This window comes from Notolepis coatsorum (assembly GCF_963971535.1).
Source record: "Notolepis coatsorum genome assembly, chromosome: 17".
Lineage (NCBI taxonomy): Eukaryota > Metazoa > Chordata > Actinopteri > Aulopiformes > Paralepididae > Notolepis > Notolepis coatsorum.
Window position 1 is genome coordinate 83,871,181 of NC_140181.1, and position 27,948 is coordinate 83,899,128.

Below are 27,948 nucleotides of genomic sequence, written 5' to 3' on the forward strand. Positions count from 1 at the left end.
TCCAGGGGGGGGGGGTTCCAACACACGGCAGTGTCGGGGGTCTTTATCCATGGAATAATCAACGTATACAAAGCATAATCCGTGCCTGGGAAGGCGGGCTGTCGTCGGTAGAATAATCCGGTATACAGGTCCACTCGCTCGTCGGCTCTGGGGCTCCTCGGGTGCAATCTCACATGGGGTCGATCATCCTGGTTAAGCAGCCAGTTCTCTGCCCGAAACGATGGGGTGCTGACTACGGTAGTATTCTCACCGCACGAAGCACTATATATTAACAGACTATTATTAGCTTAATAGACTACGTCCAACTCGACGATATAGTGCCAAATATGACTATTCAAATATTAATATACACGATGTCTCAATACCGATGGTAAGCCGAACTTGGCCTTACTCCCACACGTGGCGTCGCGGGGAGGCTTTACGTCTGTGACTCTATTGGAGGGTAAGAAACTGGACTGAAAAGGAAGTCCTACTTTAGTAGCGCAGTATATATACGCACTATGAACAAATAGTCCCATTAGTGGTGCGGTAGCCAGATTCCTACGCGGAACTAGGACTTGTTCGTACATGTTGAGCGGTACGTTTGAACTGGGTCTGGGGGGTATGGCAGCCTGGCACCAAGGTCTCGACCAATAGTAGAATGGAGACTATTATGGGATGTTCAGTAGGCTAGAATGGATATTCAATGCATATTGTACAAGGAATATACAAGGGATATCAAGGAATATTAGAGAATATACAAATACAATTAAATATATATATATAAATAAATATATATATTCGGTTTAATCTGGCCCTTCACAACAGCCACCCCCTGATTGGTCCCAGACCTAATCAGTTAAGCAGAGACAGATTAATCGCGTTGTCTATTTACACATAAGGGTTTGCTGTAGGGGTCAGTCAACTTCACAAAGTCATAGGGTTATAGGGTCATGGTCATCATCGATTGTGTCTGGGAGTCGGGGCAGTTCTATGAGCCTCGCCACGGGACGGGTGTAAGTGCGACCCTGGACAAGCACTTCAGCTGCTCGGACCTTGCCGTCGGCACCGGTGATCACTTTGCTTACGCGGCCGGCCGGCCACATAGCTCTGGGCAGTGATTGATCAATAATCATGACGACTGTTCCTTCTGTCAAATTGTCTCTCTCCTTTACCCACTTCTGGCGGGTCTGTAGAGACGGTAGGTAGTGCAGTAGGAAACTGTTCCAAAACTTGTCGGCTAATACTTGGCTGTACCTCCACATTCGTCGGCCGTTCGCTTCTTCAGGCCGGTACATGGTCTGGGGTAATGCAGGATCTAGCCGCCCCATCAGGAGTGTGTTGGGGGTAACTGGGTAGATAACAGTGCTCAATCCACAGAACACAGGCTTCTTATTTTCCACCTCCTCTGGACTTGCTTCCCTCGGGATAGGCATGGGCCACTGTCCTTCCGGGAGTCTTAGGAATGCGGGGCCGTCACTGTAAGCATTGCGACGGGTGAGGTCATCCAGGGGCATCCCCCGGGTGATGACGTCAGCTGGGTTCTGTTTTGTATCAACGTAGCGCCACTCTGTTTCTCCGGTTAACTCTTCGGTTAAGTCTTGAATCTCGGTGACTCTGACTCCCACGAAGACTTTGTACTTGCATGAGTCCGATTTGATCCAGGCGAGTACTGTCGTGGAATCTGACCACAGGATTGTTCTAGACACCGGTATGGTGAGCTCACGTTGGATGAGCGTGGCTAGGTGCGCTCCGGCTAGGGCTGCGCAGAGCTCTAGGCGTGGGATAGATTGTTGCTTGCGTGGGGCTATTCTCGAGCGGGCGAGGACAAATGCTGTGTAGATCTCTCCCCCCCTTTCTTGGGCCCGCAAGTAGGCTACTGATCCGTATGCGACCTCTGAGGCGTCACTGAAGACGTGTAAGTCCATTTTACATGTCTCTGGCCTCACCGTGGGTGGGAAGTAGCTTCGGCGCATATTAACGCCTGGGAGTGAGTGGAGCTCCATCTCCCACTCTCTCCAGGTGGATGCAAGGTGTGCGGGAATGGGGTCGTCCCAGCCCTGGTCCTTGTCCCACAATGCTCGTACAATCATTTTTGCCCTGGTGGTGTACGGTAGAATACATCCTAGCGGGTCATATTGTCGGGCGAGTGTTGTGTACACACTCCGTCTGGTGGTCGGCGCCGCCGCCGGCCTTCCCTGCTCCGTAGTCAGGGGCTTGTGTCTGTAGTGAAGCGAATCTGTTTTGAATCGCCACACCAATCCCAGGGTCATCTCCTGGGCTTCTCCCGGGATTGTAGCCATCCAGGTCTCGCTGCTGGCTGCCTTGTCCTCGGAGGAGAGGCTGCGCAGTACTTGCGGATCGCTGCTGGCCCACTGCCTGAGATCAAAGCCGCCTTTGATCAATGAGGCGCGGAGTTTAATCAGGAGAGCCTCGGCTTCTTCCTGGGTTGAAAGGCTTTGTAGACAGTTGTCTACGTAGAAGCTGTTCTTTACGCTGTGTCGGACCTCTTCGTCCGCTGCTGGGTCCTCTGCTACATGTTTCTGTAGTGCAAATGTAGCACAGCAGGGGCTGCACGTCGTTCCGAAGGGGAGGACTTCCCATTGGTAGATGGCTGGGTGCTCATCTCCTGGCTTCTCTCTCCATAGGAACCGTAACAGGGGCTTGTCCTCCTCTACTAATCTCACCTGCAGGAACATTCCTTTAATGTCCCCGCTGATGGCCACCTTTTCCTGGCGGAAGCGGAGTAGAACGCCGAGTAGGGAGGGGCCGAGTGTGGGACCGGGCAGTAACTCTTTATTCAGATTTTGGGATCCGATCTGGTAGCTGCAGTTAAATACTATGCGGTCTTTACCGTTGTGATGGACCTTGTGGTGAGGCACGTACCACGATTCAGTGGTCTGGTCAGCCTCTTTAATGTCCATCTTTGTGACGTGTCCCGCTGTGATGAGCTTCTCAATCTCAGCGCGGTATACACTCTCTTGGGCGGGGTTCTTGGCTAAGCGCCGCTCCGTGTTCAGCAGGTACCGTTCTGTGGCATCTGTCTTGGCGTGGAAAGTAGGCATTCCTTCTCGCCGCAGGAGTGGCGTGGCGTATCTCAACACGCCGTTGACCGGGACTCTCTTGGTCCCTGTCTCGAGGAGGTGAATGGCGTAAATGTCATCTTTAGAGCGAATGTCTTTCTTTCCGTTCTTAAAGGGCATTTGTTCCAAGGTCCATAGCCGCTCTACGTGTTGCAGGAGTGCGGTTTCTCCCTCTGTGACTCGGGAGTGGAGACATCTAGTGGCTGTACTTCGGTTGAGAGATTTGGCGAGCGGGCCTTGGAGAGTCCATCCCAAATGGGTCTCGACTGCTGCAGGACAGCCTCGGGGTCCGGTATGAACCCGGTCTATCGGGACAATGAGGTCTGCATGGTCGGAGCCTATCAACAGGGTCGGCATAGCATTGTCTATGAGCGGGATCGGTAACTTGCGCAGATGTACATATTTCTCCATCAGCTTGGCGACGGGGTATGTGTACCGCGACAGTCCTATTTCTTGGCTGGTGAAAGCGTCTGTAATCTGGTACCGTCGCTCAGGCTGGCCGCTTGCTGCGATAGAGAATGAGACATTCTCGCCCTTTATCGTCTTCAAATCTCGTCTTATTGTCCGAATTGTCATTTGGGTTTCGCTTCCCCGCAGCCCTAGCTGGGCCGCAGCGGAGGCGAGCAGAAGGGTCTTCTCTGACCCGTCATCGAGGACGGCGTAAGTGTCCAGGACTTTATTCTGGTAGCTTAGTGTCACACGCACTACTTTTAGGAGTACTCGGGCTCCACTGCTGCTGGCGGGATCGATGTACATGACGCTCGCTTTGCTGCTGGATGGTGCGGGTGAAGGGCGCCGTCTGTTACTGTCGTGAAGTATGTCCAGATGGGCTCCATCGCACTTGGTGCACCTTTTCTTTAAGCGGCATTCGGCTGCCATGTGTGAGCGCGCACAGCGAAAACAGCGCTTGTTGGACTTTATCCATTGACTTGCTTCCTCCGCGTTCAGCTTGGGGAAGGAGTCACATTGCGCTAGCCAGTGTTCTTTCTCACAGTAGGGGCACACTATCTTCCACTTCTCCATTCTGGAGGGGGTACTGTGGCTCCTGCTGCTCGGTACTGACTCCGATTGGTGCATCACAGTCACCGATCTTCTTCCATCATTTAGTCGTCTGGTTCCTTCTCTGGAGCCAGGGGTGCTCCGTCCGAATGTATATAGCCGTAGGCTGCTGACTTCTCTCGCCAGGAAGTCTGCTAGATCGAGGAGGTTCGGTTCGGGGCCATTCGGGTCTCGGTGGTCTCGCTGTCGCCTAAAACGCTCCTGTCGAGCGGGCGGCAGCTTCTCCAAGATCCTTTCCACATTTGAGTTGGCGTAAAGTTCATGCCTCCCCTTCTCTCTCTGCGCTCCCAACATCCCTACCAGGGACTGCACTCTGATGGACAGGTCGTCCAGTGCTCGATTGTCTATTGCTGGGGGTAAGCGGTCGATGTGTCGGATCTCCTGGATCACGTAATCCCATATGCGCCCATACCTCTGGTCCAATGCTACCAGCGCTGCTGTGTATGGGGTGGTGGAAGTCGCGTAGGCGAGCGCTATATTATGTGCGCGGGGTACCTTTAAGTGCTTCAGTAGGATGGCGTATTTATGGCGTTCATCCAATACATCCACCAACATGGTCTCCAGACACATGCAGAGTTCTGTATACTGGGCCCGGTTCTCTTGGGTGAAGTCGGGTACCATAGGCGTGCCAATGTATGACGCTGACTGTGGATACATCGGCGAGCGTTGGGGGAGAGGCCTCCTAGGCGAGTCTCCTCCCGCTCCTTGGTATGGGCTGGTACCGGCAGTGTACCATGGCCCGCTTGTCCAGGTGCTGTTCCTCGGTGCGGGTCGTGCGTCGTGCTCACCCGTGTATAGAGTCGGGGGTCTGTAGCGCAGCTCCGCGGGAGTATAGCCTGGGCTGTACCGGACCTCCTGGTCCGGTAGAGTACTGTGCTGTCGTCGGGCGTGGTTCTCCTCCTCTTCCTCTTCGTCTTCAGTTAGGTCATCCAGTGCTTGTAGTCTCTGGTTTAGCCTCTCCACAGGATATGCTGCTCCTTCCCGGTTGCTAGGTCTCGCTTGGACCGGTGGGGGGAGGTGGTCTGTGGGGGGTATAGACCTCGTCTGTTGGTCAAGTTCAGGGTTGTTTACTCGGCTAGGGGATGCCGCCCTGGAGGTGTGTCTAGACGAGTTCCTGGAGCCTCTGGCGGAGGGAGAGGGTGTTGTCCGTCTGATCAGCTGTTCTATTAGTTGCGCTTGTTGTCTGTCGCGCTCTGCGTCCCGTAGAGCACCAGCAGCTGCTCGCTGGCTGTCTGCTCGGTCTCGGGCCACATTCTCTTCTCTCTGAATGCGTCTTATTTCTAGACGTATATGCTCTTCTTCGCTCCGCTGCTGGATCTGCAGTCGGTCGCGTTCAGCAGCGGCGTTCAGGCTGATGAGGAAGGCCTGCTGTAGGGTCCTCTCTGCCTCGCTGGGAGAAGGCGGTTGTATAGGGGAGCCTTCCCTCGGGGTACTCCTTGCGGAGCCTTGGAGCTCTATCTCCACGGTGCTCTCCCCGTCTTCTTCCGTGCCGAGTTCTGTCTCGGTAGCGTTGTATTCCTCCCGGGACTCATCGGGGACTACTTCTTCAGTACTGGCGGGGTGTGAAGTCATGTCTGGTTCCCACTGGTCCCCACCGTGAACTTGGTCAGTTACATTAGAACCCGTAGGGGCCTCTATGGTCGGGGTAGTCTGGGCGTTGGGGTTAGACATACTTTTACTTTCTAGTTTTACCGCGTTTACTGTTAGTAGAAGACTAGGTTGTTGACTGACAGCGTAAGCCTCTAAGTACTGAGGGAGCCGTCGTTCGCGCTGCGGGCGTTGGTTAGGAGGATCGCTTCGTGGAGTGTTCATCATAGGCCATTTCAATATTAATAACACTATATTAATATTACACTGATTACCCTCCGGCTCGAAGGACCAATTGTAACTGAGGGGTACAATTCCCTGACTGTATTACTAGATATGATACTTACTACCACTACCTTTGTACTTAATATTCGGCCACCCAGTACTCGGCATAAATATATTATGATGAACACTGTCACGTAGATGAAACGGATCCAACACAAATGTACGAATTAGAAATAGGTCTTTATTTCTACACAGCGATGGTGTGTAGAGCAAGCACTTAATCAAATCAATCACATTTATGAATGGGAATTAGTATGCACTTTTATGGCAAGAGTATTCGTCGGTATATCAATAGAGAATGTCCAATCTCTGAAGGCGCAGGTGGTACATATACGACCTGGAATAGTTAAGGAATAACAGCAATGATACTTTAATGATTATAGGCTGGATACACTAGGGGGGGTTAATCCGGTCGCTTGTAAGCCGACAGGAGTAGGAAGGGGGGGGGGGTAGAATCCGGCTGCCTCATCCGGCCAAGGGTATCCCAGGTGAACCCACTGTAGTGCCGTTCAATGCGCCGGCGATCCTTGGACCACAGATGAAAGCAGATGGACTCTTTGTGGGCCGGCGTCCTCCGGTCCACGGAGGAGAGACGTGAAGCGACCTCGTCTTGCAGAGCGTCTCCTCACCTTGCGTCCTCTCCAGGGGGGGGGGGTTCCAACACACGGCAGTGTCGGGGGTCTTTATCCATGGAATAATCAACGTATACAAAGCATAATCCGTGCCTGGGAAGGCGGGCTGTCGTCGGTAGAATAATCCGGTATACAGGTCCACTCGCTCGTCGGCTCTGGGGCTCCTCGGGTGCAATCTCACATGGGGTCGATCATCCTGGTTAAGCAGCCAGTTCTCTGCCCGAAACGATGGGGTGCTGACTACGGTAGTATTCTCACCGCACGAAGCACTATATATTAACAGACTATTATTAGCTTAATAGACTACGTCCAACTCGACGATATAGTGCCAAATATGACTATTCAAATATTAATATACACGATGTCTCAATACCGATGGTAAGCCGAACTTGGCCTTACTCCCACACGTGGCGTCGCGGGGAGGCTTTACGTCTGTGACTCTATTGGAGGGTAAGAAACTGGACTGAAAAGGAAGTCCTACTTTAGTAGCGCAGTATATATACGCACTATGAACAAATAGTCCCATTAGTGGTGCGGTAGCCAGATTCCTACGCGGAACTAGGACTTGTTCGTACATGTTGAGCGGTACGTTTGAACTGGGTCTGGGGGGTATGGCAGCCTGGCACCAAGGTCTCGACCAATAGTAGAATGGAGACTATTATGGGATGTTCAGTAGGCTAGAATGGATATTCAATGCATATTGTACAAGGAATATACAAGGGATATCAAGGAATATTAGAGAATATACAAATACAATTAAATATATATATATAAATAAATATATATATTCGGTTTAATCTGGCCCTTCACAACATAATTATTGCAAGTTGTTTTTGAAGGGATCAACAGAAAGCTCAAATAGTCTGGACAAAGACCAGTGAGGTGAACCCTCCAAAGTCTCCTTTCAAATCCTGCAGCTGAGATGTTCATTTCCGGTAATGGCGCCGTCTTCTGTGGTTTTCTGGGAATGTCATTAAGTCATTAAGACACCATTACCGGAAATTAACAGCTCAGCTGGAAGATCTTTTGAGACACAATGCAAACTTGCAATAATTAGTTAGGACGAGTTATTGACTGCAGTGGTTCATTATAGAGCTTTGTCTATGAACTGGTCATTCTAAATCTGAATGCTGTGACAGTAAACAGGTTTTCCACAAGAACCACACCTGGGCCCTAACTGAGTTAGCCGGATAATTTAACTTAATTTAACTTAAGCCAGACATTTCCGTTCCCCGACGTCGGATTTTCTAAATCGCTATGGCAACAGATCGAAAAGTTTGAACCTGCTCCGGAGCAGGGTTTAGTTCAGTTAGCTGGATAACCTGCATGGCCACCCTCGCAAAGAAATGCCAGCTCGCCTCCTGAAATAATCCTCACAGTCTAGATCCCATTATACCATTCTGAATTATGTTTTTGTGCTTCGTTTTCCTAGAGGGGGCTTTTGAAATGTAAAATAATAGACCTAAAATGCTGATACTAAATTGACTTTGTCCTATATAATGCATGTCATAGTTATACGGATACGGCGCTCACGACACACACAGTTATTTTAATAACGGACTAAACGGATCATTGCAAATGTGAATCCCGCTGGGATATTTTTTATGAATGAAACCTATCGGGCGTTTGGCTATGATTAGTTTAATATTCTTCGCTGTGTATTTGCTTAATAGAGCATCTATGCGCGGATTGTGGATATGAATTATGAGGAATCTGAATCTGTGGATTGTTTAATTGTATCACTGTCACTGTGACAGTGTCACACGTTATTGTGATATTGTAACTGGGTTTAAAATATATGAGGAGATGCGCTGTTTGATGGATTTGATGACGTGACGTGACTTGATAAATTGAATGAGCTTTTGACCTTTTAACACTTTTCCCGCCAATCACGTTGTACGACGTGTTTCAAGTTCATGCGAATTCTGCCAATCCACGGCGTACGACGTTATTGAGATCATATTTCATATTTTCGCCATGGTATTCATATTTCCCTCACGCAGCCTGGTCTGATGCTGTGTGAGCCGGCACATCTCTGCAACGCTTCAATACTGCCCCCTGGTGGATGATCGGCAAGTTGCCAAACCGGAAATGGCCGGTTGGATATCGGTGCGTTTCCTAAATCCGTCCGGCCACTCGCATATCGTCGCGGGACTCTAGCCACACCGTGGATATGGATCGCTGCCATAACTCAATAATCGACATGATTTGGGCGTGTATTAGTATTATACAAAGCGGAAATGGATTTACTCGATCCCCATCAAATAACTGGGATCTTTTTGCTCCAGTCCCATCGCCCAGCGGTAAGAGGAGGCTGACATCATTTTCAGCATGAGTGTTTATTATTATCCATACAAACTGCTCTGATCTATATATCACCCATACTACATAAAGCATAAACGCCCCCCCCCCCCCCCCCGTTCACCCGTGCATGATCAGTCATAACGTTTAGGACCATGTACAGTTGAAATTTTTTATATAGCGTGGATCGGTAACAAACGGCATTTGATAATCTATATATGCATTTATGCCTATATCTCACGTTCTAGGAATTACTGCAGAAAACGATAAAAACATATTTATATTCTAGACGGTATTTCCGTATGAATGTGTGAATGAAAAAGTAAAACGTTCCTACATCCTGAACGATAGATAATCGATGTTGAATGGGCCATAGTAATGTCAATTTAGCAATACAATTTAAAAAGTTATAGCCCTGCAAAGAAGGTGAACATCTCCATAGACTTTAGGGCTGTCCCCGACTAAGGATTTGGATGGTCGACTAGGATTGGCCAAAATTTGCCGTTAGTCGACTATTGGTCGACTTAAAAAAAAATATATATATAATATTAAAAAAATATATATATCTTTTATCATTCCATTTGGGCTGTGGGGGGTGCTTAATGTCTGAAGGAGTCGACTGAAGGCTTCTTGTCCTCTGCAAAAGCATGCAATTGGTCCACTGATGGATACATCTTGATATTTGTCTAACTCTAGTCTACTCTAGTGTGTTCATTAGATGGGTGAAATCCTCTTTCAGTGCCTCTGTGCCTGTTTTCGTAGGCAGTTAGCCTCTGGTATGCGTGCCATTAGCGTTAGCCACGCTTCTAAGCCTCTTTTATTTTGGAAAAAATGATAAAAAAAAATAAGAAATTTAAAATAATATAATTCTTTCTTTTAATTTCTTTTTTTTTATATATTCGACTAAGAGGTTGGCCAGTCGACTACGGCTTCTTTCGACCGATTAGTCGACTAATCGATTAATAGGGATCAGCCCTAATAGACTTACAGTACTGGCAGAGAATGGTATAAGATGCTAAAAGTGCGTGGCAGGGAATGTGTTAATGAATGAATTTGAGAAAATGCATTTATCTTTTCAAGCACTGTTATCTGATGATGAACATGAGGTGTCACTGGTATAAACCAAAGGGTAATCAATTCAATGCATGTATGGATTATGTCCGAAACAGATTAAAACCTGACTAATAGTGTAACTGCAAGCCTCCCTCCAAGCCTCTCTTTGGGAACCATGTTTGTTTAACCTTTAATTTACCCAGGGTAGGTTCGCTGAGCACAGATGCTCTTGTTCAGCTACGCCATGCTTCACATTCACACAGTTCCATTCATACCTGGGAGCTGCCCAGTACAACCACAGTCTGACACCATTGGCCACTGAGCAACTCCACTGGAGCAGTTGGGGGTTAAGTGCCTTGCTCAAGGGCACTTCAGCGGCAGATTTTTCCTGCTGGTCCCGGGGATCGAACCGGCGACCTTCCGGTCACAACCCCGCTTCTCTAACCATTAGGCCACCGCTGCCCCCAATTCTGAAAGAGTTGAACTAATAGTTTTCGCTAGCAAGATCTCATTTGATTATTCATTCCATTAAGCCTACTGCCAGCAGGCACATTTAAAGAAATATAATCTGATTGATTGGGGTAATGAGGGATTTAAAATGTGCCTATAGATTATGCATTTAACTTTTTTTAAACAATATGTTTATTGGTATTTTTTCTTTTTTTTCAGTTTTACAGCATCAGTTCAACAGTTCAACAACCATACAAAAGGAAATGCTGCCAACTGCCCCCCCTCCCAGAGTTACAGAAAAATAGATACAAAATAAAAATCAATATATAAAAAAAAAAAAAAACTCTAGGCCAGACCCCCCCCTCCCCTCCCCCAGACTAGGACCTCAACAAATTCAGTTTTTTCTTTTTTTACACATTTTGAGAATTTAGTAAACCCAGTTACACCCGTCTAACAGGTGCCCATACTTCTACACCAAACAAATAAATATCTACCGTTACATCTTTTCTCTTCAAAGAGCAACTAATAACATTTACAGTATCATTCATTGCAATATATACCCATCAGAAAGACAAAAGGGAGCTCCAATAATACCCTACATCGTCAACCTACTATGTAATCTGTTCTAAGTATTGCCTAAACCCAGCCCAGCATTTATCAAAGAGATGTGGTTTTTTCTTAAGATTGAACATTATTTTCTCTGATGCCATGTACGAAGAGATTTCACTAAGCCACATAGACATGGGGGGGACTCAGCACTCTTCCACAGCATGGCAATACACTTGTTCCCTGCAATCATGGCCAATTTAATGATCCGCACCTTGCCTCTCTTATCTGGAGAAATGTCAGACATGTCTCCTAATAATGCTAATTTAGGTGTACATGGGATCTCAAACCCTGTGACCTCTTCGAGAATCTCCCAAATTGAGCCCCAGTAAGGTCTCAGTTTGTTACATTCCCAGAACATGTGGAGCAGGCTACCTGTTTCCGTTGAGCACCTAGGGCAAAGGTCAGAGATAGCATCATTCATCCTGTGAAGTCTTTCCGGCGTAAAATAGGTTCTATGGAGAATGTTAAATTGCATAAGTTTATGTCGAGTGTTATATGAAAAAGATAGTGCAGACTCACATAGTGATTCCCATTCATCTTCATCAAAGGTACATTCCAGGGCCCTCATGTATCAATGTGACGTACGCACAGATATGTGCTTAAGCCGTGCGTACGACCATTTCTAAGCAAAGTGTGGGATCTATCAATTTGAACTTGTGCTTGACTTTGTGCTTATGTCTACGCACAGCTCTGAGCATGCTTAGCTGACGCCCAGTGGTAGAATATCGTTACTACGGCATATGCGCTCCTCAGTTAATGCATTAGTTTCAACGCAGAAATAAGCTTCCGTGCATTACTTCCAACACTGGCGTGTTCAACTTCTGTATGACCCGTAATTCATTATAGTTCATTGTAAAATAACGACAGTAGTGTAATTATAACGGGCTCATGCGGGAACAAGATGTTGGCTTGCTTGTTTGGCACGGGGGGCAGAAGCAGAACACCCACCTCCAAACGCCATTAAATATTGTTTCAAATAAAAAACGACATACTATTATTTTGTGTCATGTTTCCAAATAAGATTGGCCACAACGGAATGCTTTCTACTTCAATTTGTTGATTAGAATAGATTACCTCGCTCCATTGAAACTTCACTGAGCTCAGCACACAGACATGATAATAATAATAACAACAACAACAACAACAACAACAACAACAACAACAACAACAATAATAATAATAATAATAATAATAATAATAATAATAATAATAATAATAATAATAATAATAATAATAATAATAATAATAATAATAATAATAATAATAATAATAATAATAGCGTCATTTTACATAGCGCCTTTCAAGAGACCCATGCAAGGTCGCTTTACATAGATGGGGGGGGGGGGGGAATAACAAAGTAATAAAGATAGTGGACAGACTATGTAAATATGATGATGGGATTCAAGTTCACGTTTTTATTGATCATAGGCATGCTGTCAGAGTATGATGTCATAATCAAACATTCTAGAACATTTGTCATCACAGATCATGTCATAATAGAACATAGGCTACATGGCATGGTCCATCGTGATATTGTGTAGACTGTTATTACTGTACTACCACCCATTGTGACAACAGCCTTGTGAGCTCCCGCACACAAACATGATGAAATTCAAGTTCATGTATTGATCACATAGGCAGGCTACATCATACATGGCAGTGAGATTCATTGTTCCTGTATATGCTCTCGTATTATTGTTTATATAGGCTACCCAATACTGACATCAAAATAGATTGTATGCCTCTAGAAATCATATGCATTTCATGCAGCAGGTAGAAAATTGACGGAAAATCTGTCGCAATTTGGAATAAAATTGAGGAGAACTTTAATCCCTGGGTATTAATCAAACAAAACGGAAAAAGGCAGTCATATTCCAGCACAGTCTTTATTAGTGTTTGCGCTGCCCAGGCAGCAATGGTTAATAGATATCATATCCGACATCACCGTACGTGTACACGTCTGTCAGCCTGTCTCATAACACGCTTCCCTCGGTTTAGTCCATTTTTCCACATTTCATGGGGGTGTTCCATTACCGGTTTTGGTATGCAAATACGTGAAAGTGTGCACGAGCCTCAGCGTAGAAGCAAGGTGATATTTATCATGACAGGTGTGCGTAGGACCTGTGTACGCACGTGTGATAAATCTCGTTTTTTTTGTGCGTGCACACATTCTAAATTCTGTGCTTACGTGTGGAAATAGAACATTTTCCAAGAAAACTTGATGAATGAGGGCCCAGGTCCCGCTTCCATTTGTTCTTGGCGTTTAGGAGTATAATTTCTGTACTGGTCAGAATTCTATCATATGTTAATGATAGGATGCCTCTAGTGTGAATAACTCCTTTTAGAATATCATCTATGAGGAGGTGTTTTGGAAGAGTGGAGTTTCCTCCCTGACCTGTACCTATGAAGTGTCTGATCTGTAGGTATTTGAAGAAATTAGTAGTTGGAAGGTGGAAGGCGGCGCGTAACTGTTCAAAGGACATAAGTATGTTATTATCATATAGGTCCCCAAAAGTTTTAATTCCCTGAGTGTACCACTTCTTGGTGATGCCATCTCTAAGTGATTCTGGCAAAGCTGGATTGTTGTGGAAGGGAGTCTTCCTGTGAAATGCAATAAAGCTACCAATATGTGTCTGAATCTCAAACCATGTTCTTGCTGTGTGTTTAATAAATGGGTTATCTGAACTATTCTTCAGGGTGTGGTACTTCCTGATAAAAGGAATTCCGGCCAGCAGTACGTCCATCATATGGCATTGTTCTATTTGTCTCCAGGCAGGGGAATTAATCGACTCATTCTGCCAAATCCACAGAGCCCTTGTCTGTGCAGCCCAGTAATAGCGTTGGAAGTCCGGGAGTTTCAGTCCACCACACTGGGGGGAATTATATAGGGTTTTAATTTTAATTCTAGGGACCTTCCTTCTCCATATGGATGCAGATATTATCCTTTGTAATTTTTTGAAGAAGTTCTTATGTATAGATATAGGAAGGGTTTGAAAAAGATAGAGAAATTTAGGTAGGATGTTCATCTTAATGCAGTTCACACGTCCGATTAGCGAAAGAGGCAGCTGCATCCATCTATCTAGGTCCTTCTCCACCTTTTTAAGTAGTGGGTCATGATTTAGTAAGAAAATTGTATCTATTTGGTTTGGGATTTTTAGACCCAAATATGTTACAAATTGTGAGTTCCACTGGAAGGGGAAATTGGACCTTGGTATTTTTCGGCTAGTGAGTTAAGTGGCATGGCCACGCTTTTTTGTGCATTAATCTTGTAGCCTGAGATTACATTATACTTTGACAGTAGTTCCATAAGGGCAGGCATGGATGAGTCAAGATTGGTTAGAAACAGGACTATGTCGTCCGCGTATAAAGAGATGACATGGCTCTCAGGACCCACCTTGATCCCACTAATAGCTTTATGTGACCTTATTGCTATAGCCAGGGGTTCGATTACCAGCGCAAAAAGTGTCGGGGAAAGAGGGCAACCCTGCCTAGTACCGCGCCTTAGAGGGAAAGAAGGTGAAATCTCGGAGTTGGTCTGTATCCTGGCTGTAGGGTTAAGGTACAGCATATGGATCATTCTTAGCATATTTGGGCCAAAGTTCATTTTTTGTAGAACAGCGAAGAGAAAGTGCCACTCTACTCGGTCAAATGCCTTCTCCGCATCCAACGAGATCGCTATGACTGGGTCTTCTATGGATTTGGCACAGTGCGTCAAGTTAAGAAATCTTCTCACGTTGTCTATTAATGAGCGATTCTGTATGAAACCGGTCTGGTCCGTATTAATAAGTGAGGAGGTTACTCTCTCAAATCGAGTGGCTATGATTTTAGTAAACATTTTATATTCGTTGGAAAGGATCGAAATTGGTCTGTACGACCCGCATAAGGTAGGGTCCTTCCCTGGTTTTGGCAGGACTATAATAAGAGCTTGCTCAAGGGTATCCGGTAGTTGGTCATTCTCAATAGAGTAGTTGAACATTTCTAGGAGAGGATCTATCAATTTGCTAATAAATGCCTTGTAGAAGTCTATAGAGAAGCCGTCCGGCCCTGGAGCTTTCCCTGGCGTCAGTTTTGATAAGGTATCTAGTATTTCTTGCTTAGTTATCGCCTCGTCAAGGACCCCCCTTGTACCTTTTGTTATCGTAGGTATATCTAGGTTGTCCAAGAACTCACACATCTCCTGTCTCTTCTCCCCCTGCGAGGAGTAGAGAGACTTGTAGAAGTCTGAGAAGGCCCGATTTATGAGTAGTGGGTTCCGGGTCAACTCCCCTTTGTGATTATGCATTTAACTTGTCGGCGAGGCTATTGAGCCGTACTGTATTGTACCCATTCTGCAATCTGTAAATAACGTTTTAAATCAATCAATCAATCAATCAATGCCGTTAGAAAATCAGGATTTCTGCGATCGACACCTGCTGTCTTTTCAACTGAGGCGGCCGCGCGCAATTATCCTGAGTATCAAGTCTGGTTTGAATTAACAAGACTGAATCAGCGTTCGAGGAACAGGGAAAGCCTGGATTCAAACATCGGGTTAATTGAATCTGGATAATGGGACTTTTGATCGACTTAGTTGAACCAGGTACGGGGAATAGGGCCCTGCTTGGACCTTTGTTGTTTATGTTAGTTTCAAGAACCACAGCTGCTTGGACCTCTGTTGTTTGTGTTAGTTTCAAGAACCACAGCTGCTTGGACCTCTGTTGTTTATGTTAGTTTCAAGAACCAGAGAACCAGAGCTGCTTGGACCTCTGTTGTTTATGTTAGTTTCAAGAACCACAGCTGCTTGGACCTCTGTTGTTTGTGTTAGTTTCAAGAACCACAGCTGCTTGGACCTCTGTTGTTTATGTTAGTTTCAAGAACCAGAGAACCAGAGCTGCTTGGACCTCTGTTGTTTATGTTCGTTTCAAGAACCAGAGAACCACAGCTGCTTGGACCTCTGTTGTTTATGTTAGTTTCAAGAACCAGATAACCACAGCTGCTTGGACCTCTGTTGTTTATGTTAGTTTCAAGAACCAGAGAACCAGAGCTGCTTGGACCTCTGTTGTTTATGTTAGTTTCAAGAACCACAGTTGCTTGAACCTCTGTTGTTTGTGTTAGTTTCAAGAACCAGAGCTGCTTGGACCTTTGTTGTTTATGTTTCAAGTTGAGCGCCAAAAGAGTAGAGAGACAGTAGAGAGGCAGTAGAGAGACAGTAGAGAGGAAGTAGATAGACAGTAGAGAGGCAGTAGAGAGGAAGTAGAGAGGCAGTAGAGAGGCAGTAGAGAGACAGTAGAGAGGAAGTAGAGAGGAAGTAGAGAGGCAGTAGAGAGACAGTAGAGAGGAAGTAGAGAGGAAGTAGAGACAGTAAAGAGCAGGTAGAGAGGAAGTAGAGACAGTAAAGAGCAGGTAGAGAGGAAGTCGAGAGGAAGTAGAGAATCAGTAGAGAGGAAGTCGAGAGGAAGTAGAGACAGTAGAGAGGCAGTAGGGAAGAAGTAGAGAGGCAGTCGAGAGGAAGTAGAGACAGTAGATAGGAAGTAGAGAGGCAGTAGAGAGGAAGTAGAGGCAGTAGAGAGGAAGTAGAGAGGCAGTAGAGATGCAGTAGAGAGGAAGTAGAGAGGAAGTAGAGACAGTAGAGAGGCAGTAGAGAGGAAGTAGAGAGGCAGTAGAGAGGAAGTAGAATAGAATAGACTTTTAATTGTCATTGCACAGTATACAACGAAATTTCAGGGGAGCTCCCACAGACCGTAGTACATAATACATACATGAACACATAACACATAACACTGTACATAACAGAATATTTTAAATAATAAAGTGCATAATGGGTGGTAATCAGAGATTATCAAGTGCAGTGGTAAGTGCATGGTGCACGTGAGGGGACAGTCAATGAGTGTTTAACAGTCTAACTGCTTGGGGGAAAAAGCTGTTCTTAAATCGTGTACTCTTAGCATGTATTGACCGGTATCTCCTCCCTGAGGGAAGGAGCTGAAAGAGGTGATGTGCTGGGTGCGACTGGTCCTTGATGATACATTTGGAGCGGTGGAGGCAGCGGGAGGTGAAGACGGAGGTGATGTTTGGTAGAGGAGTCCCGATGATCCTGCCTGCCGCCTTCACCACCCTCTGTAGAGCCTCTTGCTCTGCCTTTGTGCAGCTGGAGAACCACACAGACACACCGTAGGTCAGCACACTCTCAACCGCACAATGGTAAAAGTTGACAAGGAGATTTCGTGGCAGGCCAGCCTGCTTCAGCTTCCTTAGGTAGTATAGGCGTTGCTGAGCTTTTCCGATCACTGAGGCGGTGTTGGTGCTCCAAGACAGGGTCTCACTCACACTGAGACCCAGGAACTTGAACTCAGTGACCCTCTCCACTACTTCGTTGTTGATGAGCAGAGGGGAGTGGTCAGGCCTTGATCTTCTAAAATCCACTATAATCTCTCTTGTTTTCTTTATATTGAGCGCCAGGTTGTTATTATCACACCAGACTATAAGGTCCTCCACCTCCCTCCTGTAGGCAGACTCATTGTTGTTTGTTATGAGACCCACAACTGTGGTATCGTCTGCGAACTTGATGATGTAATTGGAGGGGTAGGAGGGGGAACAGTCATGTGTGAGCAGGGTGTACAGTAGTGGGCTGAGTACGCAACCCTGCGGGGCGCCGGTGCTGAGAGACAGGGTGGACGAGGTGTAGTTGCCCAGTCTGACGGCTTGTGTGCGGTTTGTGAGGAAGTCCAGCACCCAGTTACACAGTGTATTACACAGACCCAGGGTTTGGAGTTTACTGATGAGTTTACGGGGGAGTATGGTGTTGAAGGCAGAGCTATAGTCGACAAAGAGCATTCTTACGTAGGTGTTTTTCTTCTCTAGGTGTTCTAGGGCGGTATGAAGCACAATGGCTATAGCATCTTCAGTTGATCTGTTCTGCCTGTAAGCAAACTGGTATTGGTCAAAGGAGGCCGGAATGATGGATGTAATGTGTTTCCTGACCAGTTTCTCTAGACATTTAGCAGGGAGGGGGGTGAGTGCCACGGGTCTGTAATCATTCAGGCACGTGACAACTGACTGCTTGGGTACTGGAATAATTGTGGATGTTTTGAAGCATGCATTGCTGGGACATATGATAGTAGCAGGGAAAGATTAAATATATCTGTGAAGACCTCCGTCAACTGGTCCGCACACTCCTTCAGTATGCGGCCCACCACTCCATCAGGTCCTGCTGCCTTCCTTGGGTTGGTATTCCGGAGGCAACACCTGACTTCATGGTGGCTCAGGACGGGGGCTGTGCCGCTGGGGGGGAGGGGCTGTACTATTTGGTCCCTGTTTGCTCTGTCGAACCGGGCATAGAAATGGTTCAACTCCTCGGTTAATGTGACAGAGCTATTTATGGGTGATGTTGTCCCCTTATAGTCAGTGATGGCTTTAATCCCCTCCCACACCCGGCGGGGGTTGGTGGAGTTGGAGAAGTGGGTCTCGATCCGTTCCTTGTATTTAAGTTTTGCTGCCTTGATGCCTCTCCTTAGAGCTGACCTGGCGATGCTATAGGCAGTAGAGAGGAAGTAGAGAGGAAGTAGAGAGACAGTAGAAAGGCAGGAGAGAGGCAGTAGAGAGGAAGGAAGGATGACCTCATGGTCTATGACAGGAGGTTCATGTTTTTATGTCCTCTTTTCCTTGTCTCCAGGTATCATGGCTGGTTCCAATAGGTCTGGAGACCTGCGTGACGCTCAGAAGTCCATCCCTATCGGTACCATCGCGGCCATCACCACCACTTCTATAGTGTGTATCCTTCTCTGAGCCTAGAAGGTCTGGTGACGTCGTCTTATAGAGATGACTAGGAGGGATCCGAAAGATGTGCCCAGCTTTTTGAAGTGACCAATGGCGTAAGTGAAAGGCGTGGTTGGCACCTCCACTGACTATTGGGAATGTAGACAAGGCACTGGGCGGATATTCATGGGCGGGACTTTCTCAGCCGGAGATGCAACTTCGTCGACTTCCGTTTGCCATGTTTCAATAAGAAAAGTAAACAGGAGGGATGACATTAAATCGAGAAACAAATATGTTTAGGCTTATATACTGTATGTTTAGGTGTAAAAGTTCAGGTTTTAGAGCAGTTTAACTTGAGTGTGTTGCATCATAAAGTATTGTTTGTGTGGATAATGGTGTATTCCTTAACACTAATCCCAGATATGTCAAGTGTGGTTCTGTTTGGTGCCTGCATAGAAGGGATTGTACTGAGGGATAAGTGAGTCCTTTGTATTTCAACCTCAATCGACCTATCTCAAGCCCTGCCCCTTTTTTCTTGATCCTCCAATCACAACTGTTGCTCTCAAGGCTTGAGATAGGTAGATTCCAACCTTTATCATTGTTTCATTGTACATTGTCATCCATGATCACTTGTATCAATGCCTAAATGAATCACATCCGGCTTTATATTTATGTTATCAGATGGTAACCATTAGACCTTAGATTATCTCCTGTATAATATAAACTGAACTATGAGACATTTCATTTTACTGACCAATGGGGAAAGAAAATACAGTTGAGTCATTTGTTCTGACCTTTGCCCTCAGGTTCGGAGAAGGGGTCAATGGTAACCTAGTGATCGGTACGTTAGCCTGGCCCTCTCCATGGGTCATTGTGTTTGGCTCCTTCTTCTCCACCTGTGGAGCAGGCCTCCAGAGTTTGACTGGAGCTCCACGTCTCTTACAGGCCATCTCTCGGGATGGCATCATCCCGTTCCTTAGGGTGAGTACACAGGCTGCGTTCAAATGAACTGTATCTAAACACAACACATGGCATTTGAAGGACACGTTCATCCAAATCACTTAACGGAGCACATACATTTTTTGTATGGTCCCAGTAGGAATCAAATCCCTTATCCTAGCAGTGTTATGTTAACCGGTCTTTCAGAGCAGATGTGTCATGCTCTATGCTTAGCGCAAGGTAGGAGTGACCAAGTCTTAAAGGGGTCATATTTTGCTTTATTTTTCACTATTTGGGCAAATTTACACAATTCCTGTGAGTCTATGGAACACATCTATAAGGTTTTTTTCCAATAAAATTGGAAGAGAGAGAGCTCATACACACGAGGCGTCAGCAGCCTGGCCAATTTGTGTGTGCGTGTCTTTGTGTGTTTTCATGTGTGTGTGTGTGTGCTGACGCATGGTTCTGTGGGACTAATTAATTTCGCGGCGGGGGGGCATAATCCCACGGGACAATGCATTGGTAACTTGTTTTGCATGACAAGATTTACCCCGTGAATATTATTGCACGGATCGGAATACAGGCGCGCATGTGGGAGTGCTCTCTTGACAGAGAGAGAGAGACATAAGCCCCCTCTCTCTCAATGCAGTGCGCTCCAAGACTCGCACCGTATGAGCCTCTCTCTCCCTCTCTCTCTCTCTCTCTCTCTCTCTCTCTCTTTTTTTTCTCTCTTTTGAAGAAGTGCTGACTGACAGGGAAACCGCTTCCGCATTATTTCCACTCGCTTGGTTTTGCTCATACTTACTCAACGTTACGCTAACTCCTCCAATCACTGTTAAGAATTCTTACACATCACAGATCTGTGTAAATTCAGAATGGCTTGGTTTAGTGGGGGAGGTTCTTGTCTCAGCTGAACTGGAGGAATGGGACTGGGTAGAAATTTCACATCTAGTCAGTGTTGGTACAACCCCACATTGCTAGAAAACAATGCAAACCACTGGAAAAGGCCATTTATAAGATAGTTAAATTCTCAATTTAAGGCCTTAATAGGTTTTCAAAAGTCTTAAGTTTCATTTACACAGGTATTAATGTATTTCAGGAGATTAAATAATATAAAATATATTAATATGTATATTTTTATATTAATATAAAATATATATATATATGTTTTTGTATTCAAGTCGTTGTTTTTTGTGGGGGATACCAGGAGCTTGGTGCGTCTGGCGAGAGCAGAGCTTGGAACGCTTGAGAATTTAAATTGGCACGCAAGTGCAGCCATCAGTTCAGTGTCGCTATGTGTTTTTAGTTTTTTCCTAGTATGGTCATGAAATTTGTATTACATTTTCTCTAAGTGGTATTAAAAAGGTCTTAAAAAGTAAATAAGAGTCCTCAAAATAAAGTTTAGTTAATCTAGACTGAATCAGAGTCATCAGAATAAAGCTTACTGGGCGCCAGGATGGCGCACCACGTACAGCGCTGCGGTGCAACGCGGCCGTCCCGGGTTCGACTCCCTTTGCCGAATGTCTTCCCCCCTCTATCTCCCATACTTCCTCTCTCTCTCTCTCTACCGGACTGCACGGTAGCAAAAAAACAACAAAATATCTACCAAAAACATAATTAAAGAAAAATAATAATAAAGCTAGCTTCTCTAGACTGAACCAGAGTCCTCAGAATAAAGCTTACTTCTCTAGACTGAACCAGAGTCCTCAGAATAAAGCTTAGTTACTTCTCTAGTCTAGACTGAACGTAAGGTTATCCTATAACCCTAGTTATATGAGTATAGCGAGCGCTCTGCTCTATTTGGAACTATCCCTTTATCCACTCTAATAATGAATAACTTTCTCCACATGCACACACCTATTTACCTCCGCCTGGCCACACCCACATCTGCTCCTATATAAGCGGGGTCGTGGCCACACCATCAGCTCCTTCCCAAGTCTCACCACCGAAGGCGAAGACCACGAGGTCCTCAGTGAGTCAGAGCAGAGCGCTCGCTATACTCATATAACTAGGGTTATAGGATAACCTTACGTTATAGATCGTATAGCTTTACGCTCTGCTCTATTTGGAACACAGGAGCTGAGCAGAGCGAAAAGCTTGACAGATGTACCCGCTGAGGCCCCCAACAACCATCAGAACCAGGGAGGACCCGAGCCCCCCGGTCCCCCCTAGTGGAGGACGGGAGGGAATCGGATCCGACTGTGCGAAGAGGGTTTAGCACCTCAAACACACAGGGTGAGCAGACCGTGGGACTTACCTTCATTCAGAAGGACCCGCGACCACTCAGGCGCGCATCCCACATGCCACCAGGGAACGGACGGGAAGCAAAACACCTCCGTCACAGCCCCCAACATCACAGTGTCGAAGGTCAAGAACCCAACCCCATGGCAAGGCCGCAGCAGCGTAGCGCAGAGGAGGTCCCAGCCCTAGGACATCCTGAGGGCCAGAACCCCCTGAAAAGAGGGGGCCTGGTGAGGCCAACGAGGCCGTAGCATCGGGACCCCACCAGACGGTCACTGGTGACACCACCCCCCACATCGCCAGCGTATCGGACAGGGCCCAAATCAAGAGCAGGCCCTTCCCCCCTCGGCACGCCGCTCTGAAGCACTCTACAAGAGGCTACTCCCCCACAACACTCCAGGGCCAGTCGGCGTGCTGGGGAGACAACCCCCGAGGAGGTTGATCCCTCAATCCAGGCAACAGGCCCCAAGAGCAGAACTCGACCTGTGCCTGGAGCACTGCGGACTAGACAGGCGCCTAAAGGGCCTACTGTGAGAACAGTATCCCGGCGGAAGGGGCGTTCGGTATGCTGTGCACAATGTCATAACCTCCACAAACCCGACCCCTACAGCGGGGTCGAGGTTCAAAGAGGAGGCTGACACAATTGGCAGACATCATGAAAAGGTGCAGGGGCACACTCTCGGGCAGGCCTCAACCCGAGACTCGACTCCGCTACCAACATACCAGGGAACCAACCACCCCCCTATGTTTAGTTTAACAGGAGGCGGTTGTTCCCTTAACCCACCAAGAAAACTTAGAAACATAACTGCGCATATACACAGGCTATACAAGCAGTACAAGTGTTTCAGTTTTCAAAGGGTTAACCCAGGCCAACAGGTCGACGAGAACGAGTTCGGACCTGGGCCTGGCGGACCGGGACCTACACAGGGATGCCTAGAGGGGTTAACAGAAACCTCCTCGACAGCCCCCTCCCATCCCCGCCCAGCAGGGGGAGGGAGGGGTGAAAATAAATGGAGAAGGACCAGGCCCCCTAACACAGCGCAAGGTACAACACAGTATGGACCAAGCACATCACTGTTAAGGGCAACTCGTAGTGGCATACACATGACACACAGATCCACGACATCAATCCCTGCGACGCCCGGGCCAACCCGGCATTTCCCCCCGGAAAGTCCTTCGGGGTACCAGAACAGCAGATCTGCGCCCCTGCGGACAACGGGTTAACTGACCTGGTCCGGCGCGACCAGAACCAGTCCCGTGTCCTAGTCACGCCGCCATCCCCAGTCCTAAGAGGGGGGTAGGTACGCGTGTCGATCCAAAACAGCACAGAGGGCGCCACCAAGATGGTCAGCACGCGAATGCACTGCTCCTGGTGGCCCGCCTCATGGGCGTGAGACCCCTCCGCCAATGTATTGATCTACTCCGTCATCTCCCCCCGGAGATGTACGTGAGCCGTCGAGTCTAACCTAGTACACTGGTGCTCGGTAGAGATAAAAAATCTCCTTCCGCATAAAAACGCTGTTTCTATGAATTGGGCAACCAAGGCGCGCCAGCCCATAACATGGTTTCAGATTGAAAGCACCCAGGGCCAGCGCTATGTATACGTCGAGACCCAAAACACATCAATGGTGAATTCTAATTAGAAAAACCAGACAACATTCCCTCCATGCTGTCTGGGACGAGCAGCAGGAAGCCGGTCAATAAGACACAGATATGGGTCTCATACGACGCGTCTGAGGGTAAACCCTGTCAATTCTGCTCTTTACACAAGAGGGGAAGACAGAAAATCCCCCAGAGACCTCCATGTGAGTAACAATTGAAAAAGATACATGTAATTATTGAGCCAAGTAGCCAAAGGCCCAATACACATTTCAATAGAGAGCAGAAAACAAACAGTTCTCAATGCATCGCATCATCCAACTTTGACAATGACAGTGGTCCGTAGCACGGAGCCTGAAAAACTCACGGAAGTCTCATGGCCAATAGAAAACGCGCCCAGTGACGTATTCCATGGCCGGGGAAATCCCGTGACCCACTTATCCTAATATGGCGTGGGACCAGGGAACCCCCTTCCCCCTCCCTGTGACGCGCTGACCCCACAGCCCGACAGGGAGACTGACGTACAGGAGGTCTAACCCCCTGGCCAATCAGTAAAAGGGGGGAGGGGTTTATCAGTTCACCCCATATGACCCCACACCCCGGATACGATGTAATAACAAAGCAGCGCCATGACACCAGTTGTTTAGCGTGCTACATGAAAAGCGCATATACCTGCTAGGGTAAAAGCTTTAGTTTGCACGCCAGCCACAGACGATAAACTTGTTTGTGTAAAAAAAATTGTTTTTATACAAGGCTTAGGCTCATGTGCGAAAAAACTTGCCACCCGCATTTTCCCACCTTTACCCTAAGTAAAGAAAAACAACAGATGTTAAAGAGAGGGTCCAAGGACCTCGGTACAATAGCTATATATGTAACCACTTCTGCAGGCTAACACTCAACCCAGTTGTGGACTCGATGCCACGTTTCCTAAACGTAACATGAATACACACAACCCCCTCAGACAATAAAAAAGGTAAAGTTCACTCTTACTACTGCAAGAAGAACGCCGTCTTTTATGACGAGAGAAGACATAAGTCCTCGACCAAGTGCTAGCCACAGGCCTTGCTAAGCACATACATAATAGTGACCAAAAAACTATTTTCATAGAAAACTGCCCCACTCCCTAAGCAAGAACACAACCCCAACAGTAGTTGAGGGTTTACATCGTATCCCCAAATATGTAGTGAATAAACACACATTTTGTAACAAAAAACAGTCCCTCACCAGGAGGGACCCTTTATTTAATAACAAAATTATATGTTTGGGGGGGGGGGGCAAACAGGGGAGTCACTAGCGCCGCCTGTCGCATGCAGACCGCCGTTTGCCCACACGGGGAGCCGGCCCGGAGGGACGGTGCTGGGGAGCCTCCTGGTCACGTCGATCCCTACCATTCCCTCCGGGCGTAGGACGACTGGCTGCAGCGGTCGCGGCACTCCCTCCACTCCTGGCCTTCTTAGCGAAAGGCCCAGCAGCGGCGGCGGTGATGGTGGCAACGGCTGCAGGCCTCTGCGGCGTTGCCTCCTCCTCACATCACCGGTGGCATCGAGTCGGAGAAAATGGGGCTGGAGCACGGAGCGCTCCTCCTCCATCTCCCTGCAGGCTGCCGTCATCTGCTGTCCAGCATCGAGAGGGGGGCCATGAGCAGTGGAATCCTCCTCTGGTCCGGCACCCGCGCCTGCTCCAGCCAAAGGTGGCGCTGGATGAGAGTGGCCAGGGCGCGCTCCTTCCCTGCGGCTATCGCCTGCAGCTGGGTTAGATGCAGGATGGCTCCAGCCGCCTGGGCGTGAAGGTACCGTTGATGGTCATCTAGTACCGTCCCGCCCGCCATCAGCCCCGACATGTAGCGCGCCAGCTGCGCAATGTTGGAGGTTGCAACCAGGCTCTGTGTCGAGGCGATGTACACCTGGTCACTCCACGACGCCAACTGCCTAGCCGACTTCCCCTGGGGAACTGGCTTTCTTAACGGCTCCCACACCATCTCGGGGCAAAGTATGGCTGCCATCGGGCTATCAAGCCGAGGCACCCTGTCCTTTAGCCCCTGGACCAAACCCACCACCCGCGTGACTGGCACGTAGGCGGGGGTAAGGCCAACGATGCGGAATATTACCTGTCCCTGCGCCACGTAAGCCTCCATTGCTGGGAAGAATGGGCAGACAACGCCCGTCTCTCTCACAGGACGACGTTGCCAGAGATTACCTATCATGTCATCAAGAACAGGTGCCGGCAGTGGCTGCGGCAACGCTACGCCATTAGCGGCTGCGGCGGCCGCCATGAGCTCGGGGAACAAGGCAAGCAACTCCCCTTACATACCTTCTTCCACGTCACTCGCATCCCTCACGTACGGGAGGCTGCACTGGGCGCCGTCGGCCGACGCGGCAAATAGCTGGGCATCTTGTCTCCGGGGTGGAGGTTTTAACCCAGTCCCAGAGTACAAGGAACCCCAGGGAGACGTAGCACTCCCTGCCACTCCCCGAGGGGGAGAGTGACACGTCTCCGCCGGGCCTTCGAACAAGAGAGCCCCCGCCCCTCCATGTAATCCTCAGTTTCCATCGGATATGGAGAAGAGGCGAGAGAACTCGGCTCCAGCACTACACTACAACCAGGCCGTTCACCCCCGCTGCTGGCCGTCTTACGAGCTAGCTCAACTCTCCTCCGGGCGGCGCCCAGGCGCACCTGTTTGCCACGACCGTGGAACCAGAGATGCCCCACGGAGGACGCCGCGATAGTGAAGCGCTGATGGAGGGTAGCGTTGTAATCGTCTAGACCCTCCGACGGTGAAGACATTATCTCTTTGCTTTTTCAAAGATTTGCGAGAGAAAAAACAAAGATACAATGTCAACGTAGCTCCTCTCCAACAAACTACTTTGACACTAAACTTAAAGTGGTGTGTTACAGACACTTTCGGTGGTGAAAGTAGGGAAGGAGCTGATGGTGTGGCCACGACCCCGCTTATACAGGAGCGGATGTGGGTGTGGCCAGGCGGAGGTAAATAGGTGTGTGGAGAAAGTTATTCATTATTAGAGTGGATAAAGGGATAGTTCCAAATAGAGCAGAGCGTAAAGCTATACGATCTATAACCAGAGTCCTCAGAATAAAGCTTAGTTACTTCTCTAGACTGGACCAGAGTCCTCAGAATAAAGCTTAGTTACTTCTCTAGTCTAGACTGGACCAGAGTCCTCAGAATAAAGCTTAGTTACTCCTCTAGTCTGGACCAGAGTCCTCAGAATAAAGCTTAAGTTACTCCTCTAGACTGAACCAGAGTCCTCAGAATAAAGCTTAGTTACTCCTCTAGTCTGGACCAGGGTGGCTGAGGAGGTATAGGAGAGTGATTACTTATGTCTGACCTGATGCTGGTGTGCGTGCGTGTGCGTGCGTGTGCGTGTGTGTGTGTGTGTGTGTGTGTGTGTGTGTGTGTGTGTGTGTGTGTGTGTGTGTGTGTTTACAAGTCACATACTGGATAGAACTTACACATGTATGTATCTGTGTGTGTTTCTGCAGGTGTTTGGTCATGGTAAAGACAACGGAGAGCCCACATGGGCCCTGCTGCTCACCGCCTGCATCTGTGAGATCGGCATCATCATCGCCTCCCTGGATGCTGTTGCACCCATTCTCTCCATGTAAGTGTTTTGACTGTAACCTCTGTCTCCATGTAAGTGTTCTGACTGTAACCTCTGTCTCCATCTAAGTGTTCTGTAAACCATGTCTCCATGTAAGTGTTCTGTAAACCATATCTCCATATAAGTGTTATTTGATACTTATTATGTTATTTGATACTATCTTGTCTAGCACAGTCTCTGGAGCGTAACAGTAAGAAGCATTTTGTATGAAAGTATTCTGTACTTCTGTATGACAACTATTAAAGAACTTGAACTTGAAGTGTTCTGTAACCTCTGTCTCCATGTAAGTGTTCTGTAAACCCTGTATCCATGTAAGTGTTCTGACTGTAACCTCTGTCTCCATGTAAGTGTTCTGTAAACCATGTCTCCATGTAAGTGTTCTGTAAACCATGTCTCCATGTAAGTGTTCTGTAAACCATGTCTCCATGTAAGTGTTCTGTAAACCCTGTCTCCATGTAAGTGTTCTGACTGTAATCTCTGTCTCCATGTAAGTGTTCTGTAAACCATGTCTCCATGTAAGTGTTCTGTAAACCATGTCTCCATGTAAGTGTTCTATAACCTCTGTCTCCATGTAAGTGTTCTGTAAACCTCTGTCTCCGTGTAAGTGTTCTGTAAACCTCTGTCTCCATGTAAGTGTTCTGTAAACCCTGTCTCCATGTAAGTGTTCTGTAAACCATGTCTCCATGTAAGTGTTCTGTAAACCATGTCTCCATGTAAGTGTTCTGTAAACCATGTCTCCATGTAAGTGTTCTGTAAACCATGTCTCCATGTAAGTGTTCTGTA

General features: G+C 47.5%; 1 protein-coding gene across 1 annotated transcript in view; it reads left to right on the plus strand.

Moving 5' to 3' along the window:
- The window catches only part of LOC311243831 (solute carrier family 12 member 5-like), a gene marked incomplete at its 5' end in the record, with an annotated part of 190,208 nt that overhangs the window by 106,026 nt on the left and 56,234 nt on the right, over positions 1 to 27,948 (plus strand). Inside the window, 4 exons of the mRNA XM_084333200.1 lie at positions 18,687 to 18,785; positions 19,190 to 19,247; positions 19,576 to 19,750; positions 27,047 to 27,165. Coding sequence (XP_084189326.1) covers positions 18,687 to 18,785; positions 19,190 to 19,247; positions 19,576 to 19,750; positions 27,047 to 27,165 — 451 coding nt within the window. The remainder of the gene's footprint in view (positions 1 to 18,686; positions 18,786 to 19,189; positions 19,248 to 19,575; positions 19,751 to 27,046; positions 27,166 to 27,948) is intronic.